This window comes from Elephas maximus, chromosome X, assembly GCF_024166365.1.
Source record: "Elephas maximus indicus isolate mEleMax1 chromosome X, mEleMax1 primary haplotype, whole genome shotgun sequence".
NCBI lineage: Eukaryota > Metazoa > Chordata > Mammalia > Proboscidea > Elephantidae > Elephas > Elephas maximus.
Genome location: NC_064846.1, coordinates 98,143,476 through 98,166,018, shown reverse-complemented (window position 1 = coordinate 98,166,018; position 22,543 = coordinate 98,143,476). Strand labels below are relative to the sequence as shown.

The 22,543-nt window shown below is 38.8% G+C and overlaps 1 protein-coding gene across 2 annotated transcripts in view; it reads left to right on the top strand.

Annotated features, from left to right (window-relative positions):
* Window positions 1–22,543, top strand: part of OGT (O-linked N-acetylglucosamine (GlcNAc) transferase) — a 39,549-nt gene that overhangs the window by 4,466 nt on the left and 12,540 nt on the right. For both annotated transcript variants that reach the window (XM_049871806.1, XM_049871805.1), the window contains exons 3-12: window positions 369–612; window positions 13,488–13,556; window positions 16,811–16,927; window positions 19,329–19,408; window positions 19,931–20,126; window positions 20,412–20,552; window positions 21,159–21,259; window positions 21,426–21,579; window positions 21,668–21,769; window positions 21,970–22,149. In XM_049871806.1, the coding sequence (XP_049727763.1) occupies window positions 369–612; window positions 13,488–13,556; window positions 16,811–16,927; window positions 19,329–19,408; window positions 19,931–20,126; window positions 20,412–20,552; window positions 21,159–21,259; window positions 21,426–21,579; window positions 21,668–21,769; window positions 21,970–22,149 (1,384 nt within the window). The remainder of the gene's footprint in view (window positions 1–368; window positions 613–13,487; window positions 13,557–16,810; window positions 16,928–19,328; window positions 19,409–19,930; window positions 20,127–20,411; window positions 20,553–21,158; window positions 21,260–21,425; window positions 21,580–21,667; window positions 21,770–21,969; window positions 22,150–22,543) is intronic.

The following is a 22,543-nucleotide window of genomic DNA, read 5'->3' as shown; positions in this document are numbered from 1 at the left end:
CAGCTCTCCAATTTGAAATCTGGAATACCTCCACTTTTGAAAAACTTGTTTTTCTTATGATGTACTATCTAAGATACAATGTATTGTTATGTAAGAGGAGCCCTGGTGGAGCAACACAACCCACCCAGCTGCTCTACAGGAGAAAGGCCTGGTTTCTTTAAAAATTACAGCCAAGAAAACCCTATGGAGCAGTTCTACTCTGTCACATGGAGTCACCATGAGTTGAAAATCAACTAGAGGACTGGTGCTTTACAACAATTGTTACGTAATTAGCAATAGCAAGGGACCTTTAAAAACAGATGCATATGGGCTGTACCTTCATTCTGTAACATGTGTACCTGTGTGTCAACGTTTTTTGCCTTTTCCAGATCTGCTCACTTTAGTACTCTGGCAATTAAACAGAATCCCCTTCTGGCAGAAGCCTATTCAAATTTGGGGAACGTGTACAAGGAAAGAGGGCAGTTACAGGAAGCAATTGAGCATTATCGACATGCATTGCGTCTCAAACCAGATTTCATCGATGGTTATATTAACCTGGCAGCTGCGTTGGTAGCAGCAGGCGACATGGAAGGGGCAGTACAAGCATACGTCTCTGCTCTCCAGTACAATCCCGTGAGTAAAATTATAATGGTTATTACTTGCCTTCACAGAAACCTAAATAGAAACGTAGTGTGATAGTTCAGACACTAAAATAGGTTTTCACGTGGAATAAAGTGAAGAGTTTAGAAACATTTGTTTATGTAAAATGGTAAAATTGCTTCGACTTGGTCTACGTTATGTTAAAAAATAATTTTATCTAGAAAATTAATTGAAAAGCAAAAAAATTATCCTTATTGCAAGAAACTCTACATGTATTTTTTTATAGTGCCCATAAAAGTATGGGACACGTGTTTTGATTAAATTGTATAAATTCTGATAGGTGTTTGCAGCAGTTTGATTTTCAAGGAATGATAGATACAGGGTCTTAAGCTGTAATAGAAAATAATTAAAATAAAATGCCAATGTATGGATCAGTGCCATGAAACCTAGGCTACAAAGTAATGCTTCTCAATATCTTATTCTCTTCTCTTTTAACGTAGTTAGAAGGGGCAGCATCATGGGCTGATTATTCAGTAAGCAAGGTTAGTACAGTGCTTACCTTGCTTACCAAATATCTGTTCTGAACAATTTCACGTGGGTTTCACCACATCATTGAAATTGTTCACTACAGATGAGTAAGTAAGCACAAGTAAGCCTGTACTTACCTTGCTTACTGGGTCATCCACTCTTGTCAGGGATTGTAAATTTGAAAAGAGGTTTTGATTCTGTAGGAAGGTGCTGTGAGGTTGGGAGAGAGACAGATGCCAGCCATACCTAGTAGTGGGATCTTTGATGTGGTGAAAAAAGGTGATCTGGTAAGCAAGATAAGCATTGTGCTTACTTTGCCTATTGGATAATCTACTCCTGAGTAGAACTGAGATGATAATGTCCACATCAGGCTTTTGATTAGTCCTTAAAAGTGGTTTGTCTGAATTACAGATGTTTTCTGGGGAACAAGTGAGGCACAGCTGGCAGCTATTAAGTTCATACTGTATTAGGGCCTCGGAAAGATACAAAGAAAATAAGACTTACCCTCAGAGCTTTTGATGTAGTTAGGGAAAGAAGACAGATATGCGAAAAATAGATACAGGAAAGGTTTAAGAATATGTCCTCAACATTGAGTTTTGCAACAACCCTGGAAGTAGTTTTAATAATAGCTGCCATTTACGGAAAGGCTATTGTGTGCACGGTCACTGTGCTAAGTGCTGCAGAAGCTAATCCTCGCAATGGTCCTTCCAAGCAGGTGCTGTTATTTCCAGTGCTACCAATTAAAAAAACAAAACAGGAGACTCAGAGCTAACTTTTTTGAGCTCACACAACCAGTAATAGTAACCAAACCCACCCACTGCCTTCAAGTTGATTCCAACGCATAGCTACCCCGTAGGGTTTCCGAGGCTGTAAATCTTTACCGAAGCAGACTGCCACGTCTTTCTCCCGAGGAGCCACTGGTGGTTTTGAATTGCCGACCTTTCGGTTAGCAGTCAAACCCTTTAACCACTGCACCACCAGGGCCCCTAGGAATGGTAAACAAAAGCAACAAAAACAACCAAACCTGTGGCCATCACTCATAGCAACCTTATAGGACAGAGTAGAACTGCCCCATAGGGTTTCCAAGGAGCAGCTGTTTGATTCAAACTGCTGACCTCTTTTTGGTTAATGACCCAGTTCTTCACCACTGCGCCACCAGGGCTCCTAGTAATGGTAAAGTGGGTATTAAAACCTGAGCCTGAATATCCTCAAAGCAAATGCTGAAGAAGTAAAAATGTGGAACTGTTGTGCCTAAAGGGCATGCACCCACCCCTCAAGGCAGTTACTGAGCACAGTTTGATAAGCCATTGATCATATCCTGCTGCCTCATTTTGCAGGTTAGCAAACTGAAGCTTAATTTAGTAGTTTGTTCAAAGATCTGAAGTCACTTTTCGTCATGTCATCTATTAATAATTCTTTTATTTTTAGTTTTTGCTGTGCTTTAAGTACAAGTTTACAAATCAATTCAGTCTTTCATACAAAAATTTATACATACCTTGCTATATACTGCTAGATGCTCTTCCCCTAATGATACAGCACACTCCTTCCCTCCACTCTCTATTTTCGTGTCCATTCGGCCAGCTTCTGACCCCCTCTGCCTTCTCATCTCCCCTCCAGACAGGAGCTGTCCACATAGTCTCATGTGTCTACTTGATCTAAGAAGCTCACTCTTCACCAGTGTCATTTTCTATCCCATTGTCCAGTCCAATCCCTGTCTGAAGAGTTGGCTTTGGGAATGGTTCCTGTTTTGGATTAACAGAAGGTCTGGGGACCATGACCTCCAGGGCCCTTCTAGTTTCAGTCAGACCATTAAGTCTGGTCTTTTTATGAGAATTTTAACAATTTTTTTTCAGTTAATTTTAAGAGTTTACAATTTATTGTTTTTGTTTTTTTTTAATTTATTGCTTTTTAAATAGATATAGTGAAAAGTCTTCCAGCTAACCTTCTTGGAGGTAGCCAGTGATCCTAATTTCTTGTATATCTTTTTAGAGATTATATATATATGTGTATATATATGTCAGAGCCCTGGTGGCTCAGTGGTTAAGCATTCACCTGCTAACCAAAAGGCTGGCAGTTCGAATCTACCAGCTACTCCTTGGAAACTCTGTGGATTCGAACTGCCAACCTTTTGGTTAGCAGCCGTGGCCCTTAACCACTATGCCACCAGGGCTTCCATATATATACATATTTACATTTTTATTTATCTATATGTTATAAATATATATAAAGCCACTCATACAGATATATTATAAAAAGTCCCTCAAATAAACACACAGATATATACATCTGCATTTGTATTTGAGGGACTTTTTATAATTTTTATTGTAGTACTATCTAGATAGATAAATAACAGAAAGTTGTAGGGAATCCTGTATGTGCTGCCTCTTGGGCTTGAACCCTGTTCTTGCCAAGGCTCAGGGCTGACCTGTGCACCCAGTTGTCACATTAAGTTCTTTCCCTTTATTAATAGTGGTCGGTTCCACCCTTTGCTTACTGACTATGAGGTTACTTACACCCTCTTACACAGCCCTGGCCCCAGCCATCTTTAACCCTGATTCTTTTGGCTCAGGTTTCCAGTTGCCTGTTTGTAGCAGAACAGTCATTGCTGTTGACAGTATACCAAACCACAGGAGTATGTTGAGAAGGGAAAATTGATGTGGGAGGCAGAACCATGCTTTTAATATCTAACTTGTTAACAGGAAGCGTATCATTGTGCCTTACCAAAGAAGCAAGATAGTAGTAAAATAAACCATAGGGTTACCCCCTTGAAGGCATTGAACAGCCATGTGTTTCCATTTGGTTCTGTGTTTTTTGCTAGTAGAAGGTGTTGGTTTCTTTCTCTGTGCTTACCAGTAAGAATGAAAAAGAGATTGTATAAACTGCCTTGATTTCACCTAAGTGTACTGTTAAAAAAAACCAAACCTGTTGCCATCAATTCCAACTCATAGCGACCCTAGAGGACAGAGTAGAATTACCCCATAGGGTTTCCAAGGAGCACCTGGTCATATTTTAATTTATTTCAGGATATCTGGTCTTACTAGAAGGAGCCCTGGTAGTGCAGTGGTTAAAGCACTTGGCTGCTGAGCAAAAGGTTGGCAGTTCAAACCCACCAGCTGTTCTACAGGAGAAAGATTGGCAGTCTGTGTCTATAAAGGTTTACAGTGTTGGAAACCCTGTGGGGTCGCTTTGAGTCAGAATTGACTGGCCGGCAGTGGGTTTGGTTTTTTTTTTTTTTTTTTTTTGGTCTTAGTAGATTTAAGGTTACTGTCAAATGCCTTTGTCAAATTCAGTATTGACAGAATCTTGAGTCTGTTCCTTATATTGTGCTCCCGTTGGCATTGTGCATTGTGGGCTTGAATTGTAGATGTAGTTGGCATTCTGTGAAAAATAATTGAAGAAACTCGGGTTATTTTGATTTTGCAGCAGTGAAAAAATAAAATGTCAAGGTATTGTATTCCTGGTAACCTTTTTTCAGCAACGTTTTATCTTTTTAAGTTAAGAGATATGTCAGTTTTGAAGTTATTCTCTGTGACTTGATTATAGAAATTACTTTTTTTTAAAAAATAATTTTTATTGTGCTTTAAGTGAAAGTTTACAAATCAAGTCAGTCTCTCACACAAAAACCCATATACACCTTGCTACACGCTCCGAATTACTCTCCCCCTATTTTTTAATGAGACACCCCACTCTCTCCCTCTACTCTCTCTTTTTTCATATCCATTTCGCCAGCTTCTAACCCCCTCCACCCTCTCATCTCCCCTCCAGGCAGGAGATGCCAACATAGTCTCAAGTGTCCACCTGATCCAAGAAGCTCACTCCTCACCAGCATCCCTCTCCCACCCATTGTCCACTCCAATCCCTGTCTGAAGAGTTGGCTTCAGGAATGGTTCCTGTCCTGGGCCAACAGAAGGTCTGGGGGCCATGACCACCGGGGTCCTTCCAGTCTCAGTCAGACCATTAAGTCTGGTCTTATGGGAATTTGGGGTCTGTATCCCACTGCTCTCCTGCTCCCTCAGGGGTATAGAAATCAGTTTTAAGGCAGTTGTTTCAAATTTTCACATTCTGAATTATCTTCTGTAATCTTGGATGGTTTAATAATTTCCCTGAAATTTCAGTCCATCATATTTGAAGGTACAGATGGCAGATGGTGTTCTTTCATATGGTGGCTCACTAGAGTAGCCCATACCTGGCAATCCCTTTTATAAATTATGTATAAAATTGTCTAACGGCTCTTTGTATAATGGCTTGGTAGGCAGCTCTTTTTGAATCCATAATTTAAAAAAATTTTCATTCTGCTTTAAGTGAAAGTTTACAAATCAAGTCAGTCTCTCATACAAAAATTTATATACACCTTGCTGTATACTCCTAGCTGCTCTCCCCCTAATGAGACAGCACACGCCTTCTCTCTACCCTCCTATTTTCGTGTCCATTCAGCCAGCTTCTGACCACCCTCTGCCCTCTCGTCTCCCCTCCAGACAAGAGCCACCCACATAGTCTCGTGTCTATTTGATCCAAGAAGCTTACTCCTCACCAGTATCATTTTCTATCCCATTGTCCAGTCCAATCCCTGCCTGAAGAGTTGGCTTTGGAAATGGTTTCTGTCTTGGGCTAACAGAAGGCCTGGGGATCGTGATCTCCAGGGTCCTTTAGCCTCAGTCAGACCATTAATTCTGGTCTTTTTGCGAGAATTTGAGGTCTGCATCCCACTGCTCTCCTGTTCTCTCAGGGGTTCTCTGTTGTGTTCCCTGTCAGGGCAGTCATCGCTTGTAGCCGGGCACCATCTAGTTATTTTGGTGTCAGGCTGATGTAGTCTCTGGCTTATGTGGCCCTTTCTGTCTCTTGGACTCGTCATTACCTTGTGTCTTTGGTGTTCTTCATTCTCCTTTGCTCCAGGTGAGTTGAGACCAATTGATGCATCTTAGATGGCCGCTTACTAGCATTTAAGACCTCGGATGCCACTCTCAAAAGTGGGATGCAGAATGTTTTCTTAATAGATTTTATCTTGCCAGTTGACCGAGATGTCCCCTGAAACCATGGACCCTGAACCCCGACCCCTGCTACGCTGGCCTTCGAAGCGTTCCGTTTATTCAGGAAACTTCTTTTGGTTTAGTCCCATTGTGCTCACCTCTCCTGTATTGTGTGTTGTTGAATCCATAAATTTTGAACCATTTCTTCTGCTTTGATTGTAGATGAATAGTACTGAGAGCTGCTGGCATCCTATCATGTGTCACTCATGTTATTTGTTACATTATTACATTTATTACTGAACCATGGAAAACCATATCTTACTGTTCCTCTCTGTTCTGCTTTTTGTTAAGTTTGTCATGCAGATGTGACATTTAAATATTTAAGTGCTTATTGTGTGTACCATGCTTTGCTAGGAATTGGGGAGATGCATGGGGGAGTGGGAGTTGCAGCTTCTAATATGAGACAGGACCCGTAAAGGAAAAAAGGTGTAAGCTCCTTGGATGATTATTGTTGGTGAGTATTAATCAGAAGATTTTCTTGAGTGGGTGCTTATAATCTAAGCATTCTGAAGGAAGGTAAATAGCAAGTATACTTTCTTTGCTGAAGTGGTGAATCGTGTAATAACAAGAAATGAGTGTAAGTAGAGTCAATTGGAAGGCTGAGAAAGAATAGTGAGGCTGAGTCTGAATTTAATTTGAGAGGCAATTGAGAAGTCCTGTAGGTTTTTATAGGCCTGATTTTACTTTGTGTGCATGTGTCTGTGTGTGTAGATGTTGTGGGCGGAGGCAGGGGGCTCTAGGAGGAAAGGCAGAAAACAGATACTCTCTTAGGGAGGGGTAGTTATACAGGAAGATCTTACTCATTTCCATCTCGTTACCTTTATTCACACTATTTTCTTTTGTCTACAATGCCCTCCTCCTCTGTCTTTTAAAACCCTACTTATGCTTCAAGGTCCACCTTAAATTTCTCCTTTGAGTTCATTTATTTCTCTAGAATTCTTTACCATTTTATATGGGCACTTAATTTCTATGTGCCTTGTTTTTTCACATAGTAAGCCTTGGGGATAAGTATACTGTTAATTTCTTTTTCCTACAGTTGCAGGCATGTTATTGAATTGACTAAAGGTTTTCATGAAAGGCATTAACCTGGGAATAGATAGAATGAGCCAAGTTGGAAAAATGTGATTTTCTTAGCAGACATTGTTTTGATTTGACAGATGAAGCAGAATATGATGACTTGGGTTTTGAACCATAGGGAGAATGGTGGTGTCCTTGGATTTTCTAAAGAAATTAGTTGTCATGCATATAGCTTTGGATCTCTTAGGAGGGAGAATTGGTTTTAACTATTATATTTAATATCATGTGTTTTACCTTTTTCTAAAACTGTATTACTGATTTCTATCTTAAAGATAATCTGTTTTTTAATATAATTAAGGTAATCTGTTTTTAACTATGAGTATTGTATTGACTTGGTTTATTATGCTATAATGGATCTAAATATCATAAAAAAAATATCATAACTAAGTATAAATAAATACACTATGAGGACTGAGATGCATCCATCTAAGAGTTTATAGAAACTAGAGGGTAAAATATGTAACAGTGGGCTAACATGTATAGTCATTATGGTCACTGTTGGAAAATTATTATAAGACTTGTGATTACTATGCCTTAGAAAAAACATCAGAGTTGGTAAAAGTCCAAAGATGTGTAACCGTGATAATCAAGTAGTAGAAATAGCTTGTTCTAACAGATTGGTTTATTCAGCCATAGTCTGCCAAAACAGAGGGATAACCCTTAAAGTTTAGAAAAAAATACCATGCAAATTAGATAGCAAAATTATAGAATTCATTACTTCTGGAGTGTACTCTTAATAGAGCTAACAAGTGCTTAGACTAATTAGAGAAGAATAATAATAAGGTAATAAGATTAATGATACCTGTGAGGTTTTGAGGATTAGTATTAACCTTTTGTGCTTGAAGTCATGGGTGGTAACTGTACTCTCCCAAAACATCAATCATTGCTTGAAGGATAGTACTTAGTTGGGTAGATCATGGAGCTGACCCAGAATGGCTGATTGGAAGAGAATGTCCTGTGGCAGTTTACTCTTTTGGTTCACCTGGTGGATGATAATATAAATCACAAAAGCTATTTATCAGTAAAATTGATCATCTGATTCTGGAAACCATAGTACAGTTGCACATAGAATAACATATGTGATATTACTTTGGCACAGTTGACAGTATTTCACTTTCTAGGACTTCATTTAAGGTTCTTTCACCCATGGAACAGTTTGGATTGTAAGTGTACTCCCTACTGCCATTTTCTTTGCTTGTTGACTGATACATATGACTGACAGAGCCAAATAGGATAAATAAAAATTTAAGTGCACTGTTCTGACATATCCCTCATACTGATGAGTGGACTGGTGATTCAGATGACAAGCATCACAAATTGAGCTGCGAATAAAAAGCAGGGTCACTGCTTTTCATTATGCACACACACAACTCTCATGACACTTAATATTAATGAGTAATCTAGTGGCAGGATTGAGGCAGTGGTTGGATGGTAATCCTTCCGCCTAATAGTGAAATGAAGTCAAGATTTCTAAATATTCCTAAGGGCAGGTTTGCTGATAGGTAATCACTGGCTAAATACTTTTTTCCACTCTGGAAAATTTTTGCTTCTTGATACAGGAGTGATTCATATAATAACTTTTTTTTTTGTTCTGTTTTAAATTGTGCTTTAGGTGAAAGTTTATAGAGCAAATTAGTTTTTCATTAGGTAATTAATACACAAATTATTTTGTGACATTGGTTGTCAACCTTTCAATGTATCTATCAACACTCTCCCCTTCTTTACCCCAGGTTCCCTGTTTCCATTCATACAGTTTCCCTGTCCCTTTGTGCCTTTTTTAAAAAAAAATTAAAATTGTACTTTACATGAAGGTTTACAGAGCAGACTAGTTTCTCATTAAACAATTAACATACATATTGTTTTGTGACATTGGTTGCCAACCCCACGACATAGCAACATTCTCCCCTTCTCAACCTTGGGTTCGCATTACCAGTTTTCCTGTCCCCTCCTGCCTTCTGGTCCTTGACCCTGGGCTGGTGTGCCCTTTTAGTCTTGTTTTGTGGGCCTGTCTAATTTTTGGCTGAAGGGTGAACCTCAGGAGTGACTTCATTACTAAGCTATAAGGGTGTCCAGGGGCCATACTCTTGGGGTTTCTCCAGTCTCTGTCAGACCAGTTAAGTCTGGTCTTTATTTTATTATTATTATTATTTATGAGTTAGAATTTTGTTCTATATTTTTCTCCAGCTCTGTTGGGGGCCCTCTGTTGTGATCCTTGTCAGAGCAGTCGGTGGTAGTAGCCAGGTACCATCTAGTTGTGCTGAACTCAGTCTGGTGGAGGCTGTGATAGTTGTGGTCCATTAGTCCTTTGGACTAATCTTTTCCCTTATGTCTTTGGTTTTCTTCATTCTCCCTTGCTCCAGTTAGGGTGAGACCAGTGGAATATCTTAGATGGCTGCTTACAAGCTTTTACGACCCCAAACGCTACTCACCAAAGTAGAATGTAGAACTTTTTCTTTATAAACTGTGTTTATGTCACTGGAGCTAGATGTTCCCCTAGACCATGGTTCCCACACCCTCAGCCCAGTGATTTGGTCCCTCAGGGAGTTTGGATGGCTCTATGGAGCTTCCATGATCTTGCCTTGGACAAGTTGTACTGGCTTCCCCGGTATTATGTACTGTCTTAAAAAAATTTTTTTTTTTTACCCTTCACTAAAATACCACCCACCTATTGTCTGTTTAGTGTTTTTCTCTCCTACCCCTGCTCTCCCTCGTAACCATCAAAGGTTGTTTCTTTTTGTGTGTAAACCTTTTTATGAGTTTTTATAGTAGTGGTCTCATACAATATTTGTTCTTTTGTGATTGACTTATTTCACTCAGCATAATGCCCTCCAGATTCATCCATGTCGTGAGATGCTTCACAGATCCATCATTGTGCTTCATTGTTGTGTAATACTCCATTGTGTGTATGCACCATAGTTTGTTTAACCATTCATCTGTTGATGGGCATCTAGGTTGTTTCTGTCTTTTTGCTATTGTGAACAATGCTACAGTGAATGTGGGTATGCATATGTCTATTTGTGTGACGGCTCTTATTTCTCTAGGATATATTCCTAGGAATGGGATTGCTGGATCATATGGTATTCCTGTTTCTAGCTTTCTAAGGAAGCGCCATATAGTTTTCCAAAATGGTTGTACCATTTTGCATTCCCACCAGCAGTGCCTAAGAGTTCCAGTCTCCCTGCGGCCTCTCCAACATTTGTTATTTTCTCTTTTTTTTGATTCGTGCCAGTAAGTGCTGGGGTAAAATGGCATCTTACTGTGGTTTTGATTTGCATTTTTTTTTTTAATGATCAGTGATGGCAAGCATTTCCTCATGTGTGTGCTAGCTGCTTGAATGTCTTTAGTGAAGTGTCTGTTCGTTTCCTTTGCCCATTTTTTAATTGGATTATTAGTCTTTTTGTTCTAGAAGTGTTGGATTTTCCTGTAGATTTTAGAGATTAGACCTTTGTCGGATTTGTCATAGCCAAAATTTTTTTTTCCAGTCTGTAGGTTCTCTTTCTACTTGTTTGGTGAAGTCTTTTGATGAGCTTAAGCGTTTAATTTTAGAAGACCCCAGTTATCTAGCTTATTTCCTGGTGTTTGTGTATTAGTTAGAGTTTGTATCCTGTTAATGCCGTATTGCCTTGAAGTCTAAGTTGCACCTGACTCAAGCCATGGTGTTTTCAGTCACCTCGTAATGCATGCGAAAGCTGGACAATGAGTAAGGAAGACTGAAGTAGAATTGACGCCTTTGAATTGTGGTGTTGGTGAAGAGTATTGAATATACCATGGACTGTCAAAAGAATGAACAAATCTGTCTTGGAAGAAGTACAACCAGAATGCTTCTTAGAGACTGCATCTTCCGTACTTTCGACATGTTATCAGAAAGGATCAGTTCCTAGAGAAGGACATCATGCTTGGTGAAGTAGAGAGTCAGCAAAAAAGAGGAGGACCCTCAGTGAGATGGATTGACACAGTGTCCGCAACAGTGGGCTCGAGCATAACAGTGATTTTGAGGATGGCGCAGAATTGAGTAGTGTTTTGTTCTGTTGTACGTAGGGCCACTATGAGTCGGAACCGACTGGATGGCACCTGACAGCAACCACAACAGTGGCTAGTGATCTCGAGCATTTCCTTGTGTCTGTTAGCCGCCTGAATGTCTGCTTTGGTGAAGTGTCTGTTCATATCCTTTGCCCATTTTTTAATTGGATTATATGTCTTTTTGTTGTAGAGGTATTAGATTTTCCTGTAGATTTTAGAGTTTAGACCTTTGTTGGATATATCATAGCCAAAATTTTTTTCCCAGTCTGTAGGTTCTCTTTTTACTCTTCTGGTGAAGCATAAGAATTGTTTAATTTTTAGAGGGTCCCTGTTATCTAGCTTATCTTCTGGTATTTGTGTATTGTCAGTTATGGTTTGTGTCTTGTTTATGCCATGTATTAGGGCCCCGGCATTGACCCTGTTTTTTCTTCCATGATCTTTAAAGTTTTTGGTTTTATATTTAGGTCTTTGATCGATTTTGAATTAGTTTTTGTGTGTGGTATGAGTATGGGTCCTGTTTCATTTTTATACAGATGGACATTCAGTTTTGCCAGCATCATATGTTAAAAAGACTGTCTTTTCCCCATTTGGAAACCCTGGTGGTTTAGTGGCTAAGTGCTATGGCTGCTAACCAAAAGTTCAGCAGTTCGAATCCACCAGGCGCTCCTTGGAAACTCTATGGGGTAGTTCCACTCTGACCTGTAGGGTCGTTATGAGTCAGAATCAACTCAATGGCAGTGGGTTTTTTTCCACCGTTTAATGGACTTTGGGCCTTTGTCAAAGATCAAGTAGCTGTAGGTAGATAGATGGATTTACATCTGGGTTCTCGATTCTGTTCCATTGATCTTTGTGTCTGTCATTGTATCATGTTCTTCAGTAATGCTTTACTTATTTGGGGCCCTCTTTCATTGCCGTATAAAGTTAATGATTAGTTTTTCAGTCTAGTTAAAGAATGGTGTTGGCATTTGGATTTAGATGGCATTGTATTTGGGTAGAATTGACATTTTTACAATGTTAAGTCTACCTATCCATGAGCATAGTGTGTTTTTCCGTTTATGTAGGTCTCTCTTGGTTTCTTGCAGTAGTCTTTTGTAGTGTTCTTTGTATAGATCTTTTACGTCCCTGGTTAGATTTATTCCTAAGTATTTTTTTTTTTAGGGGCTATTATATGTGGTATTGCTTTCCCAATTTCCTTTTCATCTTTCTCTTTATTGGTGTATAGGAATCCAACTGATTTTTGTATGTTTATCTTGTGTCCTGCTTCCCTGCTGAATCTTTCTCTTAGTTCCAGTAGTTTTCTCATGGAGTCTTTTGGGTTTTGTATGTATAGTATCATATCATCTGCAAATAGGGACAGTTCAACGTCTTCCTCACCAGTTTGGATGCCCTTTATTTCTTTTTCTTGCCTTCTTGCTCTAGCTAGGACTTCCAGCACAGTGTTAAATAGGAGTGGTGTTAAAGGGCAGGTATCCTTGTCTTGTTCCTGTTCTCGGGGGGGGCATGTTTTTAACTTCTCTCCATTGAGAATGATGTTGGCCATTGGTTTTGTATAGATGCCCTGTATTATGTTGAGGAATTTCCCTTCTATTCCTATTTTGTTGAGAGCTTTTATCAGGAATGGGTGTTGGACTTTATTGCATGCCTTTTCCGAATGCCTTTTCTGCATTGGTTGGGATGATTATGTGATTCTTTTATTTATGTGGTGGATTATGTTGATTGATTTTTAATGTTAAACCATCCTTACATACCTCGTATGAATCCTGTTTGGTCATGGTATCATATCATAACTTTGAGTAAAAGAGTGTATTTTTTGATCTTTTTTTTTTTTCCTACTTGACTCACATTTGGGAGGGGGGAGATGCTTTTGTAAGTACAAGGTCCATGGTCTTTTATTTGAAACAGATCCAGCCAAATGCATTTCAAAATTCAGAAGTTTTTAAATTTAGAAAGGTAATAATGTCATGTTTAAAGCTTCCCGTTTTAATAAAACACATATTTCTGCAGTAAAACGTGAATAGTCACACTAATTGAGATACATAAATTCTATAGTTAGTGTCACGTCAGTTCTAGCCATCAAATGAGTTTTTGGAATTTGGAGTTGAGGATGAGGGATTAGTGGTCCTGTTCTATAATAGTTTTTGTTAAGCATTTGGCAGAGTAAAATGACAAGGTGCTAGATGCATAAAAGGGATTATAAGATAATTTTTGACTGACATATCAGAGTATAATTAATGACAAAGCATCTCTGGATTCTAGGATTTGTACTGTGTTCGCAGTGACCTGGGGAACCTGCTTAAAGCCCTGGGTCGCTTGGAAGAAGCCAAGGTAGGTGTTTGATAGAATACATTTAAACATCAGTGTTTTGAAAACTTGTACTTTTTGCAAAGTCTTCAACTCTTCATTGAGCTGTCTTTACAAAACAGTCCTTTGAAACTGAGGAAACTGATGGCATGAATCGCCTCAGACTAGAGCAGGGCCAGACTTCGGCATATCTGTTCTAAATCTGGGGGTAAAGTAAGAAACCGAACATTTTGGAGCCTTTCTGCTGAGCTAGATCATCTCTATAACAATGGGCTCCATCTCCTATGAGAATGAATAACATTCCTTCAAATCTGAGGCTTGCCTGCTGGTAACAAGCAGAGCACCTGTGATTTGGCTCCAGACTCCTATATGATGCAGGTGCTATTGAAAATGCTGCTCTTCTAAGTCCTTTGTGGCTTGTAAGTGGAGAAGAATTTCATCCAAATGTTACCCTGTAATACTGGCATTTAAAGCTCTTATTTAACCTTCCTCCCTTCATCTTCCTTACCCTTTTTACAGTGGAAGAAAGGCTGTTAAAATGATTGCAAATTAATAATTGGAACATCCTGCTCCTTCTTATCCACGCTCCCTCCCCCCGGTTCCTTTTTCTTCTTTTTCAATCCTAGTTGTCTACCTTTTCTTCCTTACTTCCTTCTTTTACTCCTTCCCACCCCACCTCCTTTTTAAAAAAATCAGAAGGACAAAGCTGGTTTGTTTGTGAAACGGACTGATCGAAAGAAAACTTGCCAAAGTGGAAAGGTGGCTTTTAGCATTCTGTGTTTCCAAATAATGAATTTGAACACCAGGTTGGGTTATTAAAGGCTTTTGGTATAATTTAAAATTACATTTATAAATGAAATTGTCTTGTTACAAGCCACCTTACGCAACCGCGCTGCAGGGGTGAGGAGTGGGGAGAAACCAGAATGCTTCTGAAACTCCCACCTGTTGCTCTGAGCCCCACGCGCATGCTCATGCGTGGAGTGTATGCGCAGCGTAGCTGTCTGTTTGCTCCATCCAGGGAGGGAGAAGGCTTTTCAACACCATCTAATGTTAAAAGGCACTAGTTTTAAGTGCATAGCTCATAAATTCTGCTGACACTTTGGATTAACCTTTTGTAGGTTTCCAGCTAATGAATTGTAATTGATTTCAATTTTAGCTGAAAAATCTAATTGGTAATTTATAGAACAAATATTTGATAAGCGCCTATTAATTTTCACCCCACCAAGCGGACAGCTAACATGAATTGCACTTCACTGCAGCTTTAGAGATTGGTTTAGGCTGAGACATTGCGCCTGCCTTAGGTTGCTGACTTCTTTATTTCAGAGCTCTGGAGACACCTAGTTTTGAAAAATGTTATTCTGTTTTTGGTGAGAATTTAGTAACTTAGTAAACAAGAAAATACTCGAGTGAAATGCAATGTGTTTCTTTTGTAATCAGTGCATTTGAAAATTCAAGCCAGCATAGTCCTAGTAGATGGAAACAAAATTAAGTTGTCTTTGTAGAAAATGAAGAGCCTTTCTTCCAGCAAAAATCCCTGCTGTATGCAATAGCCCTGATTAACCCTCTCCCTTCTGCATGTTTCCCATGTTACAGACTTGAGACTGTCCTCATTCCCATATGTAATAGACATCCAAAGAATTTCAATTGCTTTGTTGAACTTTTACTAATGATCTTGTTTTTATTTTCTCTCTTGTTTTTGGTTTTTCACCATTGATATTGTATTTAGAAGGTTTCAGGTGGGTGAAACCTCCTATTCCATGCGTAAGGTGCCTCGCTGAAGGGAGCTCGAGGCCTGGATCTAGGGCAGACACACACCTCCTCCTCCTCTTCCAGCAAGGAACGCACCGAAAAGTCACATGATGAGAAATATGGTAACGGGTTTGTAACTGCCACAGCAAAACAGTTTGCCTCCATGCCTGAATCTTCTGTCTTGTGGCTTCAGAAACAGCTTAAAATAATTTTATTTACAAGCAAGTTATGTAAAAGAATGTTTTATACTATAGCCACAATTCTGTCAAAGATAAGTAAAAGTTAATTAAGATATTAAAAATTATTAGAGATAATTTACTAGTAAAAGCTTCTAACTCTTCTTGTTGTTCATTTTTTTTTTCCTTTTTTCTTCTTTGTTTGGATTGCAGCATTCTGCTCTTCTGATGATGCGCTGTGACCCTGCAGTAGCGCAAAGGCTGCGCAGCGTTAATGCGCAGCGTGCGAATGAGCCCCTGTGAACGGTTGACTAGATGAGTAATCTGATTGACTGGCTCCCTCAGTCCTATTCTGCAGCCTTTTTGGAGAAAATTGGGTTTTAACGTACCTCGAGTCCAACTAATCTCATTGAACAAAGATTCTCTACGGGCCTGTCTAGTAGATTCATGGATCTGGTTGGCCGTTTGCTGCGTCTAGGGGTGTTCTATGTAGCGCAGCAGTTCGCAGCGACTGCGCAGTGCGATGCTGTTAGGTTGCGCAGGCGATGTTTGCGCTCGCATTACAGGGACCTCAACCTAGGTGCAGTCCTGTCATATGAGGTTTCAGCTTCAAGCTCCTTTGGAAAACGGGCATTAGGAGAATATAACTTATAGCCTGGCTTTATGGTATCTGATTTGGCAGAAAAAACATTTTTCCCCTCAGTTGCATAGTTTGGCATTAGTCGGGAACATTACTGTTTAGAGTAGCATTTCCCAAATGTGTTTCATAGTATTCTAATAAAATGCCCGATGAAAGAAGGGTTTTATGGTCAACTAAGGGAATCCTGTGTATACTGTTGGGTTTAGAGAAGTCCTGTGGTAAAGAAGCCTGTTTTCTGTTTTCCTGATTCATTTGATCACGAAATCCTTTTTCCAGTGACACCTCGTAGAACACACTTTGGGAAATGGTGAGGCTAGAAAAACATGGCCTTAAGTGGTGCCCTCTAGAGATCACTTGAAAACATAACAAGAGTTCTTAAGGTGTTCAGAGAAGAGAAGCCCAGCATAGAGTATTAAGGTCACTGACTTCCCAGATGAGTCCCAGCAAAAGGGTTGGTCATCGGTTGGCAGAACTGAATATGGTGGTTTGCACTTGGGTTCTGGTGGCGCAGGCGCAGGAGCAGCCAGCTGTGGCAGCGCATTAGTTTTGGCGCAAGCGAGCCTATGCTGCAGGGTCACTTTTGGCTGGTCAGAGAAGGAATAATGATATCATCTTCTTCCCCCTTCCCCAATCTTTTTTTTTTCCCTTTGCAAAATTTCCCCTTTCCCTTTACCTCCTTCCCCTCCCGTCTTCTTTCATTAACCCTCCCTAAGGCATGTTATTTGAAAGCAATTGAGACGCAACCGAACTTTGCAGTAGCTTGGAGTAATCTTGGCTGTGTTTTCAATGCACAAGGGGAGATTTGGCTTGCAATTCATCACTTTGAAAAGGTTAGTCATTAAATTAATAATTGGTATTTATGAAGTGCTTATTTGTGCAGGGTGTTTTTACTAGAACTAAATAATCCTTTACTCAACGAGTCTCATATATCTTTGTTTTTCTGACAGTATTGCAGTGTTCATTGGATGGTATGTGTTTTGGCATGGTTTCCAGTTTTGCACTGAGAATGTACTTCAGTAATTAAAAACACTTTTAAAGTGGATATCTATACTATAAAGAGACAGGGCTTCTTGGTGAAAAGGCTGATTCCAGGTCTGGGGCAGGAAATGTGCAAAATTAGCCTAGAATGCCTTGTCATACCAGAAAGCAAGGAAGCTTTGATGTATTACTTTGTGTCGCGAGGCAACTTGAAGAGGCTTCCACTGGCTAAAGATGAGACTTGAGCATTAATAGATATAATAACGTAAACATATTGAAACTTACCAAGTATGTTTAAATCTATGAATTCATAGTTACACTAAAAAGAAATTCCATGGTCATCTTTAGAAGATGATAAGGAGCAACTCATTTTGAAAACTCTTTAAAAAGGAAAGACTAAAACATTTGTCTCCCTCTCCTGTATGAACTGGACCTCAGGGTAATTCAGTAGTTGATTGGGAAAGTCTCTCTTTATAGAAGTGTTACAGCTAATAAGTGAAGAAGGAAGGATAGAATTAGAATATTACCATTAATAGATTTCAGCATTTATCAGTGACAAAAAAGGGACAACCAGACATTATGTACCTTACGATAAAAGTAAACAGTTCGACCAGTGAAGTACTCTTGCAAAAAGAGGAAACAACCTAAATTGGAAGCTTCCCATTCCAACTATAAGTCGGAATGGACTCGACAACAATGGAGTGGTGCAAATGGTAAAGTGCTTGACTGACTACTACCGAAAGGTTGGTGGTTGAACCTACCCAAGGCACCTCAGAAGACAGGCCTAGCAATCTGTTTTCAAAAAGATCACAACCTTGGAAACCCTATGGAGCAGTTCTACTCTGCACACATGGATTCGCCATGAGTCGGAATTAATTCCACAGCAAAGAACAATAACAACAGTTTAACTGCTAATTTACAGGAAATACAAGAAATGGGAACGTGTTAAAGGGATGCAGTCAGCAAAATCCAAACTATGGGAGCCATATAGAACAAATGATCTGATTTCTTCAACAAATTGCAGGAGTGAAAATGGAGGTTCAAATTAAACCTTTAAAGGTTTAAAAGAAACTCACAAAGGCTTGTTGACAGATTGCATTTTATGGGTCCGATTTGGATCTTGATTCAAGGTTATGATTTAATAAATTGGGTCACTGAATAGATACTTGATATTAAGGAAGTGCTGTCAATTTTTTAGGTGAAATAATGGTATATGGTTATGTTGGGAGGAAAAACATTCTCGTCTCTAAGATACATACTGAAATATTTCTGGGTGTAATGATATATCTGGGGTTTGCTTCAGAATGATCTGGGAGTTAGAGGGTGTAGATTGGGATATAGATTAAGTAAGATTGAACATGATTTAATTGTTTGAACATGCATAATGTGGACCTGGGGATTTGTTTTATTCCTCTGCTTTTGTATATGTTTGAAAGTTTCCATAATAAGAAAGTTAAAAAGTTTTCCAGAGTGGACATCTATCACTATAGAATCTAAATTAAGTATGTTGTGTTATGTTTACCACAGAATTGTATAAGTGTTCTTTACCTTCATCTTTTCAGTGTTTTGGTTAAGGCTTGCATTTCCTATACTGTAGGAGTACCTCTCTCGATCAGTAGTTCTATACCTTGGCTGCACACGAGTCGCTTGTAAAAGATACCATGCCCTGGCCCCACCTTCAGAGGGTCTGATTTAACTGTCCCGTGATGGAGCCAGGGAAGGTTGAGAATCATTGCTGTCCATGTAACCATCTGTATTTTAAGAAACTATTTGGAAGAAATTATTTAATGAAGTAACCAATCTTAGTACATATCTCAGTACGTATTTTACTGGTTACACATCTTTCTGAGATCTTATGGAATATACAGTTCTAGTTACTGAGGCGTGTATTTCCTTTTCAATAAGAGCATGTTGCTACTTACTGCCATTATTTGTTTAGAAGAGTTAGGCTGGTTAATTGTGAATAAAGTAGGGCAAATTATTCAGCTCAATAAAATTGGAGTAGGCCCTAGTTTTTTATTTTTCCTTTCAGGACCCTTTTTGCTCTTATATGAGAATTTATTTTAATAACATAGAGCCTGGCAATGATGAAAGGGTACTGAATAAATTGGGTTAAAAAAAGATTTAATTACATATGCTAAAAAAATGTAATTGGAGGTCTAAAAAAGTTACCCCAAAATGAAAAGTTGTAATTGGGAAGTTAATCCAGCAAAACCCTAACATGCTCTAAGTTAACTGTATTGTAATTTTTAGGCTGTCACCCTTGACCCAAATTTTCTGGATGCTTATATCAATTTAGGAAATGTCTTGAAAGAGGCACGCATTTTTGACAGGTGAGAGCATTCTATTTGATAAGTCTTCTTGAGTTTTTGTTGTATTGGCACTTGAGAGTTTGGACTGAAATTATGACAATGGTCCATTGAAATAAAAATTCCTTTTCTAGTATGTCCTTCCCTGCTCACGATGTCTGCTGTATTACCTTTTATTTGTAGATATTGCTGCCAGATTTTTCATTGGCTTCCATGAAAGCCATTATTCTTCTTAGTGGGAATTTAGTTGAAATTTCCTTTATTGTAAATGAAATGGTTATTTCTTAGGCTAGAATAGGCCTTTTAACTTTTTGTTGTTGTTGTCAAAGGAGAGCCTATTTTCCTAGGTGGGAATAGAAAAGAAAATTCGTCAGTGTAGAAATACATCTTATAGAGATATAGTTTTCGTTTGAGATTAATATAGCATGAATTAATTATAGTTAATTACAATTAATTGATACACTTTAGCATGAATTAATTGTAACAAAGTATCCATTAAAAGTTAGCTGCATTTTGTGTGTGTGTGTGTGTGTGTTTCTTTTACAGAGCTGTGGCAGCTTATCTTCGTGCCCTAAGCTTGAGTCCAAATCATGCAGTGGTGCATGGCAACCTGGCTTGTGTATACTATGAGCAAGGCCTGATAGATCTGGCAATAGACACCTACAGGCGAGCTATTGAACTGCAACCACATTTCCCTGATGCTTACTGCAACCTAGCCAACGCTCTCAAAGAGAAGGGCAGTGTAAGGATTTTTACTCAGTCTATTTCTTTGTTACCTGGTAGGATTAAAAACGTCTTTTTGTACATATTGTTATTAAGTAGTGAGATGGTAAATTGTTTTACTTTGAAGTTTTGGTTGAGGGAAAGACTAGCAAAAATACCCATTTTCCGGGAATATTAGAACTCCAGAATTCTTAGAAAATGCTGTTATTTTTAGAGTAATGATTGTTAGAATTGTTTGAAAATTATCAGCGGTGACTCTCTGATTGTTCTGTATGGTTTTTGAATAGTTCGTTTTGTTTTTTAGGTTGCTGAAGCAGAAGATTGTTATAATACAGCTCTCCGTCTGTGTCCCACCCATGCAGACTCTCTGAATAACCTAGCCAATATCAAACGAGAACAGGGGAACATTGAAGAGGCAGTTCGCTTGTATCGTAAAGCATTAGAAGTATGTTGAGGGCAGTGTGGCTGGGTATTTTGTCTATGTGGTAATAGAGGGAAGGTAGTGAGATTTGCCATGCCATCCACCTTTTTTGTAAAAACAACAGATAGCGGTTGAATAATTGAAAAAAGGGTTATTCATTGAGCCAATAATTGAGTACCTCAGGCATTATGCAAGGTTCTTTGTGACATTCAAGAAAATCCCAACATTCAGAGTTCATTATTTTATGGGTAGGTAAGATCTGCACAAAAAAATTAAACAGCAGGCCACAGTTCAGGAGAAGTTACCAATAAGTATAATTTCAGTGCTTGATAGCTGTTATGGCGGTTAGTAGGTATGGTAGGAGTTTAGAAGAGAGATTTTAATGGTGCTGGAATAGTAAGCGTAAACTAAGAGCAGGAGAGGTCTACCTTGTTAGATTTTGAAACGAGGAGAGGTATAAAACCTAAACACAGGTAGAATTCGGCTACTAGCCCTTAAGGAATGAGTAGACTTGGAAAAGATAGAAGTTTAGGGGCATGAAAGATACTTGAACAAGGTTCTTTAGGTTTAAGAAGATAAGCAGTTTTTTTTTTATTTATTAACCTCAGTTCTTGTCTTGACTCTTTATAGGTCTTCCCAGAGTTTGCTGCTGCCCATTCAAATTTAGCAAGTGTACTGCAGCAGCAGGGAAAACTACAGGAAGCTCTGATGCATTATAAAGAGGCTATTCGGTAAGAGACTCACAGCCTTATTTTTCCTTTTAAGGTATCTTTTAATTGTAAAATGCTTGGTACATTTGCCATGTGCTAAAATGGTTTTTAATAACAACATAATTAACATTATAGGGGGTTAAACATTTTTGTCCTAGGCAGATAAAACTTTTGTCCCCTCATTTAGAATCAGTCCTACCTTTGCTGATGCCTACTCTAACATGGGAAATACTCTAAAGGAGATGCAGGATGTTCAGGGAGCCTTGCAGTGTTATACTCGTGCCATCCAGATTAACCCTGCATTTGCAGATGCCCACAGCAATTTGGCTTCTATTCACAAGGTACTACTGTTTATTATAATACATATATATTAGTACCTAGTGTTTAATTTTAGGAAACTTTTTATCATCCCATTTTATTTATTGCCAGGATTCAGGGAATATTCCGGAAGCAATAGCTTCTTACCGCACTGCTCTGAAACTTAAACCTGATTTTCCTGATGCTTATTGTAACTTGGCTCATTGCCTGCAGGTAAGGAATAACAAGCCAGTTATTGGCTTTCAATGTTGTAATCACTTTTTAATTGTTATTGTGCCGTAATAGTCCAAGCCTGACTGTGGAGATAGTGTCTTTCAATAGGTTATTTGACATTACTTTAGGCCAAGGATGTATAAAATGTTCAGTCATGGGCTGGGGTTTTCTGGGTAATAACTTCTTTCTGCCTCCTCTAGATTGTCTGTGATTGGACAGACTATGATGAGCGAATGAAGAAGTTGGTCAGCATTGTGGCTGACCAGTTAGAGAAGAATAGGTTGCCTTCTGTGCACCCTCATCATAGTATGCTATATCCTCTTTCTCATGGCTTCAGAAAGGCTATTGCTGAGAGGCATGGGAACCTTTGCTTGGATAAGGTGAGATTTTTTTGTTTTAATTTTTTGTTGTAAAATAAAACATAGGTACAGAAAGCTATACTAATCAGGTGTATGTCTAAATGAATTATCATAAAGTGAATACCACCCAACCACCCCAGAAATCCTTCCATATGCTCAATTATAACTCCCTCCTCCCCATTCCTTAGGTGGCATTCTGAACTTAAATACTAACAAGAGACTGATGGTATTTCCTTTAAGTTGAAAATCATAGTGTTTAATAAAATGGTATTTTATATTCTTTGAGAATTCGAGCACTACTTGATAAAAGGTTGAAATTTGCTTGGCAGGGTACATTGGAGTGCTAGGTGTAATTGTGTATTTTAAATTGCTTCCCTACAGAATTTTCTAAAATGCAGGGTTTGTCATGCTCTGT